The sequence below is a fragment of the Nicotiana sylvestris genome, chromosome 5 (assembly GCF_000393655.2).
Source record: "Nicotiana sylvestris chromosome 5, ASM39365v2, whole genome shotgun sequence".
NCBI classification, from domain to species: Eukaryota; Viridiplantae; Streptophyta; class Magnoliopsida; order Solanales; family Solanaceae; genus Nicotiana; species Nicotiana sylvestris.
In genome coordinates this window covers 172589394-172607341 of record NC_091061.1, presented here as the reverse complement: position 1 = coordinate 172607341, position 17948 = coordinate 172589394, and the positions used below count along the sequence as shown (strand labels likewise).

Sequence of the window (17948 nt, the reverse complement as noted above, 5' to 3'; positions counted from 1 at the left end):
CATAAGCAAAATAAGCCAAACACCCTTTCTCGACCATACGTCGAGCCTTCATATAAGAAATAACTCTGCTGGTAGAATGACTAGGAGTCCCTCTTCACTCCAATCGAGGCAACCCCGGAAAGGCTAAGGTTACGATCTTGGCATGGCAGTCCAATATGGCATGATAAGGTAACAACCAATCCATCCCTAGAATGACATCAAAATGAACCATATCAAGAAGTAGGAGATCTACACGGGTCTCAAGACCCCAAATAATAACCACACACAAGCGATAGACATGATCTATAACAATAGAATCACCCACCGGTATGGACACATATACATGAGCACTCAAAGAATCACGAGGCACAACCAAATACGTAGCAAAATAAGATGACACATAGGAGTATGTAGACCCTGGATCAAATAGGACTGAAGCATCTCTACTGCAAACTGAAACCGTACCTATGATAACGACATCGGATGCCTCAGCCTCAAGCCTGGCTAGAAAAGCATAACATCAGGGCTGGGCCCCACCACTCTGAACTACATCCCCGGAACGGCCTCCTGCTGGCTGGCTTCCACCTCTAGCTGCCTGAGCTCCACTTTTATTGGCCTGACCTCCACCTTTAACACCTCGACCCCTACCTCTAGCTAGCTGAGCGGGCGGTGGGACACCTGATGCCAGAACCATGGCACGAGAACCCTGATGTTGAGAAGTGCTCGGTGCTCGAGGGAAAAATCTAGCAATGTGCCTCGGATCACCACATGTATAACAAGACCTCGACTGCTGATAATGCTGACCCTAAAACTGACCTTGATGGCCTGAGTAACCACCATGATAATTCTAGAGTGGAGGTGCACTGATAGAAGCTGGTGGTGCACTGTAGGGTAGCTGATCAAAATACTGCATATGAGAACCACGGCCACCTGGAGCACCGTGAGAAGCCTGAAGTGATGAATGGAACGACCTGGGAGGATGGCCTCTACCAAAAGAATCCCTGCCTCTAGATGTGACACCACTGAACCTGCCAGAATGACAGGGCCTCTTGTCAGACCCCTAACCACTCCCTAGTAATAGAACCATCTCAACTCGCTTGGCCATATTGGCATCCTGGAAAGAAATCTCACTCCTTGTCTCCTTAGCCATCTGCAATCTGAAAGGCTGAGCTAGTCCCTCAATAAACCTCCTCACCCTCTCTCCCTCTCTCTCTCTCTCTCTATGGGAAGTATAAGAAGAGCATGATGGGACAAGTCAATAAATCTAGTCTCGTACTAAGTGACGGTCATAGAACCCTGTTGAAGACGCTCAAACTGCCTCTGATAGTCCTCCCTTTGAGTGATGGGAAGGAACTTCTCCAGAAATGGCTGAGAGAACTAGTCCCAAGTAAACGCAGGCAACCCAGTTGGTCTGGACAAACAATAATCCCTCCACCAAGTCTTAGCGGAACCTGACAGATAAAAAGTAGCAAAGTTGACCCCATTGGTCTCCACTATCCCCATGTTCCGTAGAACCTCATGACAACTGTCTAAATAGTCCTGGGGATCCTCTGAATATGTACCGCCATAGGTAGTAGTGAAAATCTTGCTGAACCTAACCAACCTCCACAAAACATCAGAAGACATAACTGCTCCATCGCCGGTCTGAGCTACAACACCCGGTTAAACTACCCCAACTGGTTGAGCTGCTGGAGTCTGAAACTGAGGAGCCATCTGCTCCGGAGTGCAAGTAGCGGGAGTCTGTGCTCCTCCCACAGCCTGAGAGATGGTTGGTGCTACAAGAAGTAAGCTTTCCTGAGTGACACTCTCCATAAGGCCCACTAGACGGACCAGAGCATCCTAGAGTACCGGGGTAGCGATGAACCCCTCTGGAACCTGAGCTGGCCCTGCTGGAATTATCTGGGTTGGAGCCTCCTCCTCAAACTCTATTTGAGGCTCCGCTGCTGGTGATGCTGCTCTGGGCCTAGCCCTGCCCCTACATCAGCCTCTAGCACGACCTCGACCTCGTCCTCTGCCCCTCGTAGGAGCTGTCACTGAGGCTCGGGCTGCTAATCAGCAGATGAAGAGGCACGTGTTCTTGCCATCTACGAAAGAACAGAGTAGAAGTTCAATTAGCATTGAGAAGTCAAATCGCACGATAGATAAGAATAGATGTGAAGTTATTCCTAAACTCTGTAGCCTCTGGGGATAAGCACAGACGTCTCCATACCGATACCTCAGACTCTACCTAGCTTGCTCGTGAATTTTGAGACCTAGGCAATCTAGTGCTCTGATACCAACTTGTCACGACCTAGATTTCCCACCGTCGGGATCGTGATGGCGCCTACTTGTGAAATCTAGGCAAGCCAACTACTATGACATTAACACATTAGCAATTAACCCAAACAAAAATAAGTAGTAATATTGAATAGATATAAAATGCAAAAGTGTTATAATAGTTCAAAATACTCCGTTACATATCTACCCCAATGATCTGGTGTTACAATTTCACGAACATCAATGAATTTCTACAAATACTGGTTTAGAAAGAAAAATACAACTGTTCTCAGAATGAAAAGAGACAATATATCTAAAACATAAGGAAGGGGACTCCGGAGTCTGCGAACACTAGATGATCTACCTCGGGTCTCCTGTAGATTGAAGGCAGCAACCCACGATCTACTCATGAGGTCCAACACCGAAATCTACACAGAAAGTGCAAAGTGTAGTATCAATACAACCGACCCTATGTACTAATAAGTGTCGAGCCTAACCTCGGCGAAGTAGTGACAAGGCTAGGACGTGACAATCATATAAACATGTGCAGTTAAATCATATACGAGAAGCAATAATAACAGTAATTTAACAAATAAAGACGGAAAAGGGGGATATCACGTTATGAAAATAATAAAGTAAAGCAGTAAAGTAAATATCAAACTTGAATCAACGAAAATGATAACACAGTAACAAGTGCACAGCATCACCCTTCATACTTTTACTCTCGTCCTCGCCATATAAATCAACAGAAACAACACGACATCACCCTCTGTGCTTTTACTCCCTCATAATCATGGCACGACATCACCCTTCGTGCTTTTACTCTCAATAATGTGGCACGACATCACCTTTCATGCTTTTACTCTCAATAATGTGGCACAACATCACCCTTCGTGCTTTAACACTCACAGAATATGGCACGACATTGCCCTTCGTGTATTAAGACTCTCTCACAATATCGTGCACGACATCACCCTTCGTGCTTTACAGTCTTCCTCACCCAACAACAGAAATAATAACATCCTGGAAAGGGAATCAACAATAGAAACAATAACATTCCGGCAAGGTAATCAACATTAGAAACAATAACATCCTGACAAAGGAATCAACTATAACCAATCTCGTTTCAACAGTTAACTTCACAAAATAAGTCTTAACTTGAGTCAATACTCAACAATGGTCAATTACCAAGAAAATGTCATAAGTCTTGTTCAGCATGGATAATCATCAATTTAAGTATGAATAATACATAATAAGAATCACAACGATCACAATTTAATACTCGCTTGCATGCTCGACACCAACGTAAAGATACTCGTCACCACCCCTATACGGTGTACTCTACACTAACACGTAGCAATTAAGACACAACACTTATTCCCTCAAGCTACGGTTAGGCCAAACACTTACCTCAATTCCACGGCCAAAAGTCAAGCCTCAATTATCGCTTTTCCTTTGATTTCCACTTCCAAACCACTCGAATCTATGCATAATTAACTAATTAACATTAATTATTGCTAAAGGAATAAACTACAATGTATAAATTTAGTTTTCCCAAACTTTCCCCCAAAAACTCAAAAACCGACCTTGGGTCCGCTTGGTCAAAATGAGGTTCGAACCAAAATCTATTCATCCATTCACCCATAAGCCCAAATATACAATTACTTTCGGATTCCGACCCCAAATCGAGGTCTAAATCCCCAAAATTGTAAAATCCCTAATTTCTCCCCTTAAAGAACAAGATTTAGGCCTAGAAATCTAATGTGTGTTGATGGAAAATGAAAGAAATGAGTTTAAGAATACAAACCTATGATTTGGTGATGAAATTCCTCTTTAAAAATCGCCCAAGGTCGAGTTCTATGGAAGAAAATATGAAATTATGGCCTTTTCCCGTTTTTGCTTCTGTTTGAAGATAACTAGACAGGTCTTCTTCGCGCTCGCGAAAAGCCTGTCGTGTTCGAGAAGTATTGGCCAGAAGAGCCTTCGCGTTCACGAGATACTGTTAGCGTTCGCGAAGGTACACCCCCTGACCTTCGCATTCGCGTAGGGTATTTCCCCCTCCCCTAGGTCCCTGCCAAAATGGCCTTAGCTTTCGCGATAGCCAGGTCACGTTCGTGAAGGGTAATGCCTCCAACACTCCGCGTTCGCGACCTGTGCCTCGCGTTCGCGTAGAAGGTAATTTCCCTCAGACTAACTTACTCTTCACATTCGCGAGAGTTCCTTCGCGAACGCGAAGAAGGACATACCAGATGACAGCAGAAGTTCAAAACACCAGAAATTTCAAGTCTAAAACATCCCGTAGCCTATCCAAAACTCACCCGAGCCCTCGGGGCTCCAAACTCAACATGCACATAAGTCTAAAAATACCATATGGACTTGCTCGTGCGATCAAATCGCCAAAATAACACCTAGAACTATGAATTTAGCATCAAAATCAATGAAAATCTCAAGAACTTTTAAAGTTTCCATTTTCACAACCGAGGGTCCGAATCACGTCATATGAATTCCGTTTCTTACCAAATTTTACAGACATAACTTAAATACTATATTAAACCTGTATCGGGCTTCGGAACCAAAATACGTGCCCGATACCATGAAATTTATACATCGTTAAATTTCGAAAAACTCTTATATTTTTAGTTAAATAATTTTCTTCAAAAATTCATTTCTCGGGCTAGAAACCTCGGAATTCAATTCCGGGCATATGCCCAAGTCCCATATTTTTCTACGGACCCTTTGGGACTGTCGGATCACGAGTCTAGGTCCGTTTACTCAAAATATTGGCCAAGGTCAACTTAATTCAATTTTAAAGGCAATATTTAGCATTTTTCTCAAATTTTCATATAAAGGCTTTCCGGAAACGCGCCCGAACTGTGCACACAAATCGAGGAGAAGAAAAATGAGGTTTTCAAGGCCTCAAAACCCGGATTCAGATTCTAAAACACAAATTGACCTTTGGGTCATCACACACACACACACACACACAAATATATATATATATATATATATATATATATATATATATATATATATATATATATATTGTATGAAAGTTAAAAAATAGTTATATAATGTATGAATCGTTGTATAAAATTTGTATTTAAGTTATCAATACTTTCTTTTTACATAAAGTTGTTGATATGTATCAAAATTGTATTAAGAGAGTAAGTTTTGATTGGAATTTTAGAGAGGAAGAAGCACATACCACACACAAAATATATACAAATTTGATACAAAATATACAAAAGACATATTGTATAAAATTTGTATAACAATTATATTTAAGTTGTCACAACTCAAAATTCATCAAAGGTCGTGATGGCGCCAGACACCTCATCCAGGCAAGCCAACATTGAGTAATTAATTAAACTCTCATTTTAATATTTTAGGAACCATAATTTCCTTTAATTTAACTAGTAAAAGGTAATTATTACTGAATAAATAAAATGTCCACAACTTTTAATATTAAATATCCCATAATCATCCCAGAACCTGGTGTCAGAAGTGCATGAGCAATCACTAGGAAATCAAATGAAGTACAATAATTGTCCGAGATACAGATTTGGACAGGAAGTAAATACAATACAATGAAAGAGACTATGCTGGCTGCGGGTCGCCTCTAGAGATGTAGCGCGCCTAAGTCTCCGTATCATCCATACTGCTACGCCCATTAGGCCATTAGAGGTACATGTGCCTATGCAACAAAAATGCACAGCAAGTATAGCATGAGTACAAAAACAACGTGTACTCAGCAAGTATCCCGTCTAATCTCGAAGAAGTAGAGACGAGAGGTCGACTTCGACACTTACTAGTGGTCCAATGATAATATACCAATAATTTGATAAATCGAGGATTTTCATAAACATGACGGTAACTCAAATAGCATGAGGCAAGTAAACAATTCTTTCATTTATAGGAAATTTCCAAATTCATTTTCATCATTTATACATTTATCTCAGGCCAGGTAGAAACAAATATCAACATCTATGAATTTCAAGGCAAGCAATACAAGCATGCGCAAATCATGCCGAGGTCGTACGGCCCGATCCAACAATATTTAAACTGTGCACTGCTAGAGGGTCGAATAACGTGAACCATAAATGCATCTATTTAATCTAACGAGGTGTTCGGCCCGTTCCACAATATATAAACACATTCAAATAGTCAATCAAGAACTCATCAAGGAGCAAATTATCCAAGAAAAGGCAATTTCTCTTTTAAAAACCAAGAAACCATAACTAGTCTTTTAGAAATCATTTACACGTTCGATATGTTTTAAGTATTTGACAACAAGATTTCGAATATTGCAAATAAAGCATGCTTTTGGGTCCTAAACAAACCGAACTTAAGCATAATAGTAGCTACGCACGGACTCTCGTCACCTCGTACGTACGTAGCCCCCACAAATAGAAGCACATATCCAATGAATTCATCTATGGGGACAATTCCCTCTTACAAGGTTAGAAATGAGACTCACCTCGCTTTGAAGCCCACTTTTCGGTCCAAGATTATGCTCAAAACCCTCATTTTTATGCGGAACAATCCAAAACTAATGAAATAGTGTATAAACTAATCAATACATATTCTAAAATTCATATTCCAACTATTAAAGTGATTATCCAACCCTAAATGTAAGATTCCAAAAATTCACCCCCGGGCCCACATGCCCGGATTCCGAAAATTTTCGAAAAAAGTTGTTACCCATAACCTTATGAAGTCAAATATATGATTTTTACCAAATTCCATAATTATTTTCGTAGTCAAATCTCATTTTTATACAAAACCTGGGTTTTCATCTAAACCCTTGATTTCACCAATTTTTACATGTTAATCTATCCATAATCTATGTATTAAACTCATGTTGGGTAGAAATTACTTACCTCAAAGTGCTAGGTGAAAACCCTTTTCCAAAAGTTCCAAAAAATCGCCCAAATCCGAGACTCAAAACTCAAAAATGAGTAAAAAATGGTTGACTCCCGTTTTTAGGCATTCTGCCTAGTCGCACGTATGAAATGCGACTTTGCCTGGTTTTCGGGCAAAAATTAAACTACTATTAGCCTTTAGTCAACGGACTATAACCTTCTTTACATATGTCCAAATGATGAATGGCTTAACTTTCTGAAAACTAGAATCAAAGATCTACAACTTTCATGTTTTGCAAATTTTCATACTCCTTATAGATTTTGAGATATAAGCTTCCAAAGTAGGCTCCTCGCATTAGACATTTTTGGGAAAATTGCAAGATAGCTTTACTAGCCTTTATTCAATTGATCATAACTTTCTATACAAATATCCAAATGATAAATGGTTTATTTTTCTGCAAACTAGAATGCAAGAGCTACAACTTTCATGTTTTGCAAATTTTCAGATTCCTTATAGATTGCAAGATATGAGCTTCCAAAATTGACTCCTCGCATCAGAAATTTTCAGGCGAAACAGCTTCTGCAACAGAATTTCAACAACTTTCTTTGTCCGAAATCCATTCCGTTAACCTTCCGAAATCCACCCGAGGCCCTCCGGACCTTAACCATTTATACCAACATGTCCCAAAATATGATACGAACTCGCTTGAGGCCTCAAATCACATCAAACAACGTAGAAATCATGAATCACACTCCAATTCACACTTAATGAACTTTAAAATTTTAAACTTCTACTTTCATTGCTTAAACCTATCAAATCACGTCTGATTGACCTCAAATTTTGCGAACAAGTCATATTTGACATTATAGACCTACTCCAACTTCCGGAATCGGAATCCGACCCCGATATCAAAAAGTCCACTTTTGGTCAAACTCCTCAAAAACCTTCAAATTTCTATCTTTAGCCAAATGACTCCAAAATGATCTACAGACCCCGAATTCACTTCCGATCGCGCTCCCAATACCAAAATCTCCATACAGAACTATCCCTAGACTCAGAATCCTAAACGGACATTGATAACACTGAAAGACACTTTAACCCAAACTTATGAAATCCTCCAAAAAATGCTAACTTCCATAATAGGTGCCCAAATGTTCCCGGGTCTTCCAAAACCCGATCCGGATATATGCCTAAGTCCGAAATTATCATACGAACCTGCTGGAACCTTCGAATCCCAATTCCGAGGTCGTTTACTCAAAAATCCAATCTTAGTCAATTCTTTCAACTTAAAGCTTCCGAAATGAGAATTCTCTCTCCAAATCAACTCCGAACTTCCCGGGATTCAATTCCGACCATGCGTACAAGTCATAACACCTGATGTGAAGTTGTTCATGGCCTCAAACCACTGAACGATGTGCTAGAGCTCAAAAAAACCGGTCGGGTTTTTACATTCTCTCCTTCTTAAATATACGTTCGCCCTCGAACGTGCTAAAAATTGCGTTGGAGTTATTTGAAATCACTGATTAACACCTCGTGCACCTATCCATGCTTCTACAACCCAGTTGAGCACATTAGCTCGATCAATTCTGAAGATATTCCCTTTTATTCAAGCAAATAAGCTTAGAGCCCAATTCCAACATCCGAAATTCTCCGCCAGGCCTGCTTCCAATATATGAACACCGTATCAATCACTACACGAGGTACCAAAATATGACTGGATACCTTTGGTGAATTCTCACCACGCACTGCATCATTCACAGGACCATAATAATATTCCCTGATCATAATAACCAACACTCCCCGAATCTGATGCTCACAACGCACCTCATTATATATATAAGTCTTGTTCCAACTCTCGCAATACCGCCACGACAGAAGAGATGTGTAGAAATTTATAACCAACTACCAAAGTCAACAAATCATTGAGTCCATACTTCTGACAAGAACCATTACCTCATTCTGAACCAAATAATAATCTTTGCTCTTTAATATACTTCATATAATTCGACTGCACTGATCCTAGATCCAAAAATCTCGTCTCACCTAGTATGAACTGCCCAGGCAATAAGCCACCCCGATCATGATCAAAAGTCTTTTATGATGCCATAACGTGCCAATATGCTGCAAGCTCGAACGTGATACATAACTAATATGAACTTTCCTCAGAAAATGGGAAACAAAACACACAAAAACAGGTATAGGGAATTGTACTCTACATCACACTGTTGCGGCGTGCAACCCGATCCAAACAACATACCCATGGTGGCATACCACCCGATCCACACATAAAATTCACATAAGGAGATACACACCGAGCTAAATTGCTCATTACAACAAAATACCGAATATTGATCACAAGCACGCTAAGTGCATAATACCATCCCTGGGGAGACATATAGTGCCATAAGCTAACAAACTCAAGCACAACTGAGGTGCGATATATGTTCTGAAACTAAGGAGACATCCTGCTCACATAACACCATCGCTACGCGGAACCTCAACATAATAAGAAAATTATTGAGTCGTTCACAACTCACACGACACAATATAGCATTACATGAAATAGCTGACGGCGAAATAACATCCAACGTCCGAATACTCCTCCATAAGGAGTGCTATACTGAAATGAACACATCCGGCCTGATATAGAGCCCATATTCATACTTAAATCCATTCACAAACCTCAAGCCGATTCTGATTGTACCGAACTAGGTCCATAATCTTTCCTGGGTCCATAATAACCCCCTTTTTCCCATATAATAAAAGAACAACCATCATAACCGAAGTAATCCTCCACAGTCCACAACACAATAAATCGAGTGCCCTCTAGGCATCATGTCACGCCCCAACTTCGGGAGGCGCTACCGGCGCTCAATCGAGTTGACCCAACTGAGCAAGCCTTATCAACCTCTATCTACCCAACTCGATAGGAATAAGGAAGACATGCTTACCTTTATTTAACTAGGAAAGATAGTACATTCAACATCTTAGTTCATTTATATCACAACATTTAGAACGTGGTTAAACTTCCAAGGTTCCATACAAGTTATAGTGTAGAAGAAAGCAAGAGTACAAGGTTTCAACACGGTCTATTGACCTATCCAATACACATACATAACCCACACAAATGTCTACGGAGCCTATAAGGATACAAAAGACGTGATAACAATGCCGGCAACAAGGCCCCGGCTATACCTCAAAAGTAAAAGTCCAAAATAAGAAGATGTACAATATAACCCCTTGAAGGAGAAAGGGGCTCACCAAGACTTTGAGAAGAAGGTACTCCTCTATGCGCGTTCGGCACTATCCGCAATGGAGCCACTTACATTCATAAAAAAAATGTAGCGCCCCCAGCAAAAGGGACATTAGTGCCATCGAATAGCACTAATATGTATAACTAAACACAATTTTACTAGAAAGAACTATCAAGCAAGTACAAGTAAATCACATGGGTAAATCAAATATGCAATTCATTCAATCCTTATATAATTTCCAATACTTAGTTAGGGGCATTTCTTTCATATCTTCATCACTGTCCTCAATACCACCGCTATCTTGAGCGGAGTCCGATCACGCCCCGACCGGCTAGGTTGCCTCATTGGAGGCATATATCTCAATCACTATTTCATTTCCCTTATACGGAATTCAATATAAGCACATTACCACCATGTGTGCGACATGGTGTCCGATCACGACCCGATCGGCTAGGCCATCTAGGCGTTGTTCCCTTCTCAATAGTCATCACACCTGAGTCTTTATTTCATATATATATCATATCGTTTTCCATTTTCAGTATTCATCTTGTAGGTTGTGATCATAGGCATATGCAAAAGTAATTCAAGTTGCAGTACAGGTAAGTGGGCACATAGCTAGCATGTATAATTCTCAGTTTCTATCTTGGCTTATAGCCTAAGCATTTCAACACATAATTGTATTCTTCATACTTTTCTAATTATCAGGAATGGTACATTACTCACATTGAGGCACATCCTTCACGTATATGTGTAGTTAATTGCAAATCAAATAATGCGCAATAACAATCAATACATTAACCAATTCAAATTTTACCACACTTTCGTAAACGCCAACGGAGCTCAATTTCTAATAAAAAGAGGGGTTTTAGCCATACATACCTCGTTTAAGCTTTCCTTAAATTACTACGATGTTCCGAAAATTTTAGCAATCCTAATCTACTTGAGACATAACAAAATTGAACTCAATTTAGGAAAGTATTCATGGTTTCAGCTCATTTGAGCATTTTATCAAATACTAGTTGAGCATCTTGATTTCAAATCTCATTTACAAGGTTTCCTTCATTTCCCAACCCAATCTTTACGTATTTATGTTCAACAATCTTCCCACAAACATAATTCGTACATTCATGTATACATAATACTATTACACCTAAGAATCATACCCCAATATCCCATCTCACAATCTCTACAACACCAACACAACCTAGGTTAGGCACCTATGGCTTCCAATCACCATCCCATGAGTTCTAATGTATATATCATACATAAATAATCACCATAGAGTAGTTAGAGATGATAGACATACCTCTTGTAGTAAGAATTTTGAGAATCCCCACTTGTAGAGTTCTTGATCAATTTAGGGATTTGAATGGGAATCTATGGATTTTCAAGATTAATCCTTGTTAATATAAGTGTTTAGGAGTAGTAATCAACTTAAATTACTCCAAAAACATTACCTTGGATCATAGGAGGGAAGTATGGGATGGATTCCCCTTGATAAAACAAGCCCTGGCTCAAAACAATGACTTAGGGACGCTCCATACCCGGTCTTGGGGTATTTATAGGGCTGTTGGGCGCGCGGGCGCGGTTTGCCGCGCTCAGAGCAGAAACACCCAGTTTTCCCGTGGTTTGCCGCGGTCGCGCATCTGACACAGGTCCGGTAAAATGGTCATAACATTCTGTATACATCTCCAAATGACGAATGGTTTAATGCTTTGGAAACTACACTCAAATAGATTTAATTTGATAGGCTTTGCATCACTCAACATGTTATATAACTAGAGATATGATTGTCCAAAATGAGGTCTTGTGCGCATTCATTTACAACTTTAGCCTATTATGAAATCTTTTCCAACTTGGCTTAGACTTAGGCCTCTCCTTAGACCCCAAATCACTTATAATATGACTTATACACTTATTAACTTATCTAATTGATATCCATTATATCATGAACCCTCACTTGCACTCAAGATAAAATAATTAGCCTATCTTGGCACCCTGAAATCTTAGATTACTTAGCAAAATTTTCTGGGGCTTTACATTCTCCCCTGCTTAGGATCATTCATCCTCGAATGAGGATCAAGGTTCATTCACTATCCATCCTTATGTAACTTCAGCTTGTTCACATCATGAAATATATCAATAGCCCCGAATTTGGCTAACTCCTTAAATTTTCAAAATTTTCGCCAGAGTTTCCTTTGTAACTAGACCTATCCACCTGTCAGAGGGCCCCAGATACATATCCTAACAGCATATACATGTTTCATAGACATAACATAACTTGTTCAACACCAACCATGGCCGCATAGGCAACACCTATAATCAAAATGGAATAGTTTAACATGGATCAAATCAAAAGATAAGAGTTCATAGGAACCAAATGCATAAAAGCTATTACATGACTATTCAAACAAATGTGGGTACTTCTTTCTCATTTCTTCCTCGGCTTCCCAAGTGGCTTCCTCAACCTGCTGGTTCCGCCATAACACTTTTACGGAGGCAATTTCCTTATTTCTCAATTTTCGGACTTGCCTATCAAGAATGGCAACTGGAATTTATTCATAAGATAGTTCTTCATTAACCTCAATAGTTTCAACTGGCACAATAGTGGACGGATCTCCCACTACCTTCTTCAACATAGACACATGGAAGACCGGATGTACCAACAACATCTCGGGAGGTAGCTCGAGCTTGTATGCCACCTGACCAATCCTCTGAATGATTTTGTACGGTCTGACATACCTCGAACTTAATTTCCTTTTCTTCCCAAATCGCATAATGCCCTTCATAGGGGAAACTTTCAAAAATACCCTATCATCTTCTTTGAACTCTAAATCTCTGCGACGAATGTCCGAATAAGACTTTTGGCGACTTTGAGTAGTTTTCAACCTCTCCTTAATAATCTTGACTTTCTCAATGGCCTGATGCACGAGGTCCGACCCTATCAATTCTGTTTCTTCAACCTCGAACCTCGAATGGTGCCATCTGGATACTAGCATGGAAGTTGTTGTTGTAAGCAAATTCTATGAGTGGCAAATGGCCATCCCAACTACCCTTGAAATCAATAATACAGGCACGCAACATATCTACAAGCGTCTGAATAGTCCGTTATGCTTGCCCATCGGTTTGTGGATGAAAACCTGTGCTAAGGTTTACCTGCGTACCCAAACCTTGCTGAAATTTCTTCCAAAAGTTGGCAGTGAACTGAGCCCCTCGATCTGAAATGATTGAGACTATAGTGCCATGCAACCTGACTATTTCTTTGATATACAACTGAGCATATTGTTTCGCTGTGTCGGTAGATTTAACTGGAAAGAAGTGCGCTGATTTTGTGAGTCGGTCAACGATCACCCAAATTGAGTCGAACCTGCGTGGAGTGCATGGTAGCCCTACTACAAAATCCATATTGATCATCTCCTATTTCCACATTGGAATTTCTATGCTTTGAGTCAATCTATCTGGCCTTTGATGTTCGACCTTCACTTGTTGACAATTTGGACATTTTGCTACAAAATCCGCCACATCCCTCTTCATTTTGTTCCACCAATAAATTTCCTTGAGATCATGATACATTTTTGTAGAACCGGGGTGCACGGAATACCTGGATGTGTGAGCTTCTGCCATGATCCTTTCCTGAAGACCGTCGATATCAAGAACACATAGGCGGTCTTGGTACCGTAGAGTACCATCATTCATGCCAAAGGAAAAAGCTGTGGTATTGTGTTTGTGAATCCCCTCTTTCAATTGTGCTAACAAGGGATCTTGGAATTGTTTTTCCTTCACCTCCACTACAAGCGATGATTCGGCCCTATTCTGTATAATTACCCCTCCTTCACTAGAGTCCGCAAAGCGAACTCCCGAACTGGCCAACTAGTAAACCTCCCTGGCTAACGGCCTCTGATATGCCCCCAAATGAACCAAACTCCCCATAGATTTTCGACTAAGTGCATCTGCCACGACATTAGCCTTTCCCGGGTGATAGAGAATGTCGATGTCATAGTCCCTGAGTAACTCTAACCATCTTCTTTGCCTCAGATTCAACTCTTTCTGCTTGAAAATATATTGAAGGCTCTTATGATCCGTAAATACATCCACATGGACCCCATACAAATGTCGCCAAATCTTTAGCGCAAACACTACTGCTGCCAGCTCTAGGTCATGGGTTGGATAGTTCTTCTCATGATTCTTGAGTTGCCTAGAAGCGTAGGCTATAACCTTGCTGTGTTACATCAACACACACCTGAGCCCGATCCTTGAAGCATCGTAATATACCACAAATCCCTCTGTACCCTCTGGCAGGGCCAATACCGGTGTTGTTGTCAACCTTGATTTCAATTCTTTGAAAGTCTTTTCACAAGCATCGGACCATTGGAATTTAACTACTTTATGCGTCAATTTAGTCAATGGAGAGGCAAGGGTAGAAAACCACTCCACAAACCTCTTGTAGTATCCAGCTAAACCCAAGAAACTACGGATCTCGATTGGAGTGGTAGGTCTAGGCCAATTCTTCACTGCTGCAACCTTCTGAGGAACAACCATAATTCCTTCCCTGGAAACAACATGACCCAAGAACATGACAGATTCAAGCCAAAATTCACATTTTGAAAATTTCGCATACAGTTGATGTTGCTGAAGAGTCTGCAAAACTGCCTTGAGATGGTCAACATGGTCCTCCTGACTTTGGGAATATACCAGAATATCGTCAAAGAACACTATCACAAAGGAGTCTAGAAAGGGCTTGAAGACTCAATTCATAAGGTCCATGAAAGCTGTAGGGGCATTTGTTAGCTCAAAAGACGTCACCATAAATTCGAAATGCCCATACCGAGTTCTGAAGGCTATTTTTGTAATATCCTGCTCCCTTATCTTCAATTGGTGATACCCGAACCGCAAGTCAATCGTTGAGAAACACGTAGCACCCTGCAATTGATCAAACAAGTCATCAATTCTTGGCAGAGGATATTTGTTTTTGATTGTGACTTTGTTGAGTTGCCGGTAGTCAATACACATCCGCAACGATCTGTCTTTCTTTCTCACAAACAAGACCGGTGTGCCCTATGGCGACACACTCGACCAGATGAAACCCTTCTCTAACAAATCCTTCAATTGCTCATTTAGTTCTTTCAATTCTGCCGGTGCCATTCTATAAGGTGGAATTAATATAGGTTGCGTGTCTGGCATCACATCGGTACCAAAGTCAATCTCCCTATCTGGGGGAATCCCAGGGAGCTCATCTGGAAAGACGTCTGGGAATTCATTCACAACCAGTACAGATGATAGATACACCCCTTCTTGATCATCTTTGCGGCCTTAAGGTAGGAAATAAATCGACCTCTAGGCACTATATTATCACCCTTCCATTCAATAACGGGCTCATAAGGGAATTCAAGCCTAATAGTTCTCGTCCGACAGTAAAGTTTAGCAAAGCATGAATAAAGCCAATCCATCCCCATTATTACATCAAAGTCGACCATCCCTAACTCAACAAGATCGGTCGTGGTATACCTACCCCGCACCGTGACAATACACCCTCTATAGACTCGAGCAGCCAAAATTGTTCAGATACCACAGTGGAAGTGGGACGAGATAGCCATGGACTTTGTCTCTGGATTGCCGAAGTCTGCGAGGCAACATGACGCCATTTGGGTGATTATTGATCGGCTGACCAAGTCAAAATCTTCACTATCATGAGCAGGGATATTTAGCTATTTAGCCTTAGAGAAAGGTTGACTTGAGAGCCATATTCCCTTACTTTTAGAGAAGAAGGACAGCTATGTTCGTGATTCCATATTGTAAAGGGGAGCAAAGCCCATTTTTTGCTCCCTATATTGATAGAAAAAGGGCACTCCTACCGTCGTTTCAGTGACTCATAGGGCTTCCCTCAGCTCATCTTCAACCTTATCTCTACATTCATAGCTTGAAAAAGCAAAAGAGGGTCATCGTCACCTCTCTTAATGACTATTCTTAAGCTTGTTGGCGCAAGAAGGGTCGCTTGATCACTCCATCTACTTCTAAAGTATACGACTTTCCGCTTGGGAATTATACAACCACCGAACCTTCTTTATCATGATTCAACCCATACCTCAGACCCAAGATCGAGCATTATCTCAGTTCCTCAACAGGCCTAGTCCCTAAATCCCTAAACTAAATAGGACGCTTATAATCGCGATCATGCCGCATCAGCTCTTTCAGTCACTACTACCTGTGTCGCACCTACAGTGGCAGAGAGTTTGATAAGACTCTCGAATAAAAAAATTCAGGATTCAACCGGCGTAGATACTGAGAATGGTTCATGAAGTTATTCTGGTTCTATCCCGAATTCCATAGCAACAAAATGGGTAACATAGAATAAGGTGGAACCGGGGTCAATAAGTGCATACATATCATGAGATTGGACAGTCAGAATACCTGTAACAACATCTGAAGAAGCCTCTGCGGTCTGGCAACCACTCATAGCATAGAATCGGCTGGGTCCTCCTGAACTCTGTGCACCACCCCTAGCTGCACCACGCCCTATGGGTGCTGGGGTACCTCGAGCTGGAGAGGGGGTTAAAGATGTAGCAGCTGCTGGACTAGTGGGCTGAGATGCGCCCCTACCTGCTCCCTGGAGAGACACACGACAATGTCTCTGAATATGACCCCTCATCCTACATCCATAGCATATAGGTAACTCCATATAGCAAATTCCCAAGTGCATCTTCCCGCACCTGGGGCACAGGGACCCCTACTGCTGGTGGAACCTTTATCCTGACCGACCCTGCTGATGGGATCCCTTGTTGCCCTGACCGTGCCTGAAATGACTCCACTGTTGCTGGCTGGGCCCTGATGGTGGTGCACTAGCTGAAAACTGTGCAATATACTGGGAAGGCCCTGATGATCCTCCCCTGAAAGCGGATCTTCCCCCACCTAGTGACTCTCCCATGTTTCCCGTGGACCTGGCCTTGCTGTTACCCTCTCTCTCCATTATGTTCTTCAAATTGAGGTTCTTTGTAGCATGAGAAAAAGCTACCATATTCCCATAATTCATATCCGCATTCAATGTAGCCGTAGAAGCCTCATTAATGGTCAAAGAATTTAGTCCCTGAACAAACCGGCGCACCCTGGCCTCCATTGTGGGCAACATATGAATAGCATATTTTGACAAGCGAGCAAACTCCATGTAGTACTCCCACACACTCCTGTTACCTTGCCTAAAGTTTTCAAACTCCGTTGCCCGGGCTGCCCTTGTCTTGGCGGGCAGGAAATGATCTAAAAAGGCATCTGCAAACTCACTCCATCTCGCCGGAGGACGCCCCTCCTCACGGGAAGCATACCACAACTCAAACCACGAATAGGCCACCCCTTTCAGGTGGTAGGCAGCCAACTCCACCCTCTCTGTCTCAGTTGCACACATCACCCTGAGGGTCTTGTGCATCTCATCAATGATGTCCTGAGGGTCTTCTTCTGGATTGGCACCCGTAAATACCGGAGGGTCTAACTGAAGGAATTTGTTTACCCTGGAACTAGTAGAATCCCCTTGCTGGCTGGATGAGCTGGGTGCAACATTTGATCTCTGGGCCTGAGAGGCCACTAATTGGGTCAGCATCTAAATATCTC

General features: G+C 41.4%; 1 protein-coding gene across 1 annotated transcript; it reads right to left on the bottom strand.

Moving 5' to 3' along the window:
- Window positions 1–826: 826 nt before the first annotated feature.
- Window positions 827–17937, bottom strand: LOC138869663 (uncharacterized). The gene is made up of 5 exons (XM_070147300.1): window positions 17105–17937; window positions 16761–16999; window positions 15422–15598; window positions 14593–15079; window positions 827–1007 (listed from the first exon to the last, which is right to left on the bottom strand). The coding sequence occupies exons 1-5, from the start codon at window positions 17935–17937 to the stop codon at window positions 827–829; spliced, it is 1917 nt and encodes a 638-aa protein (XP_070003401.1).
- Window positions 17938–17948: the final 11 nt, after the last annotated feature.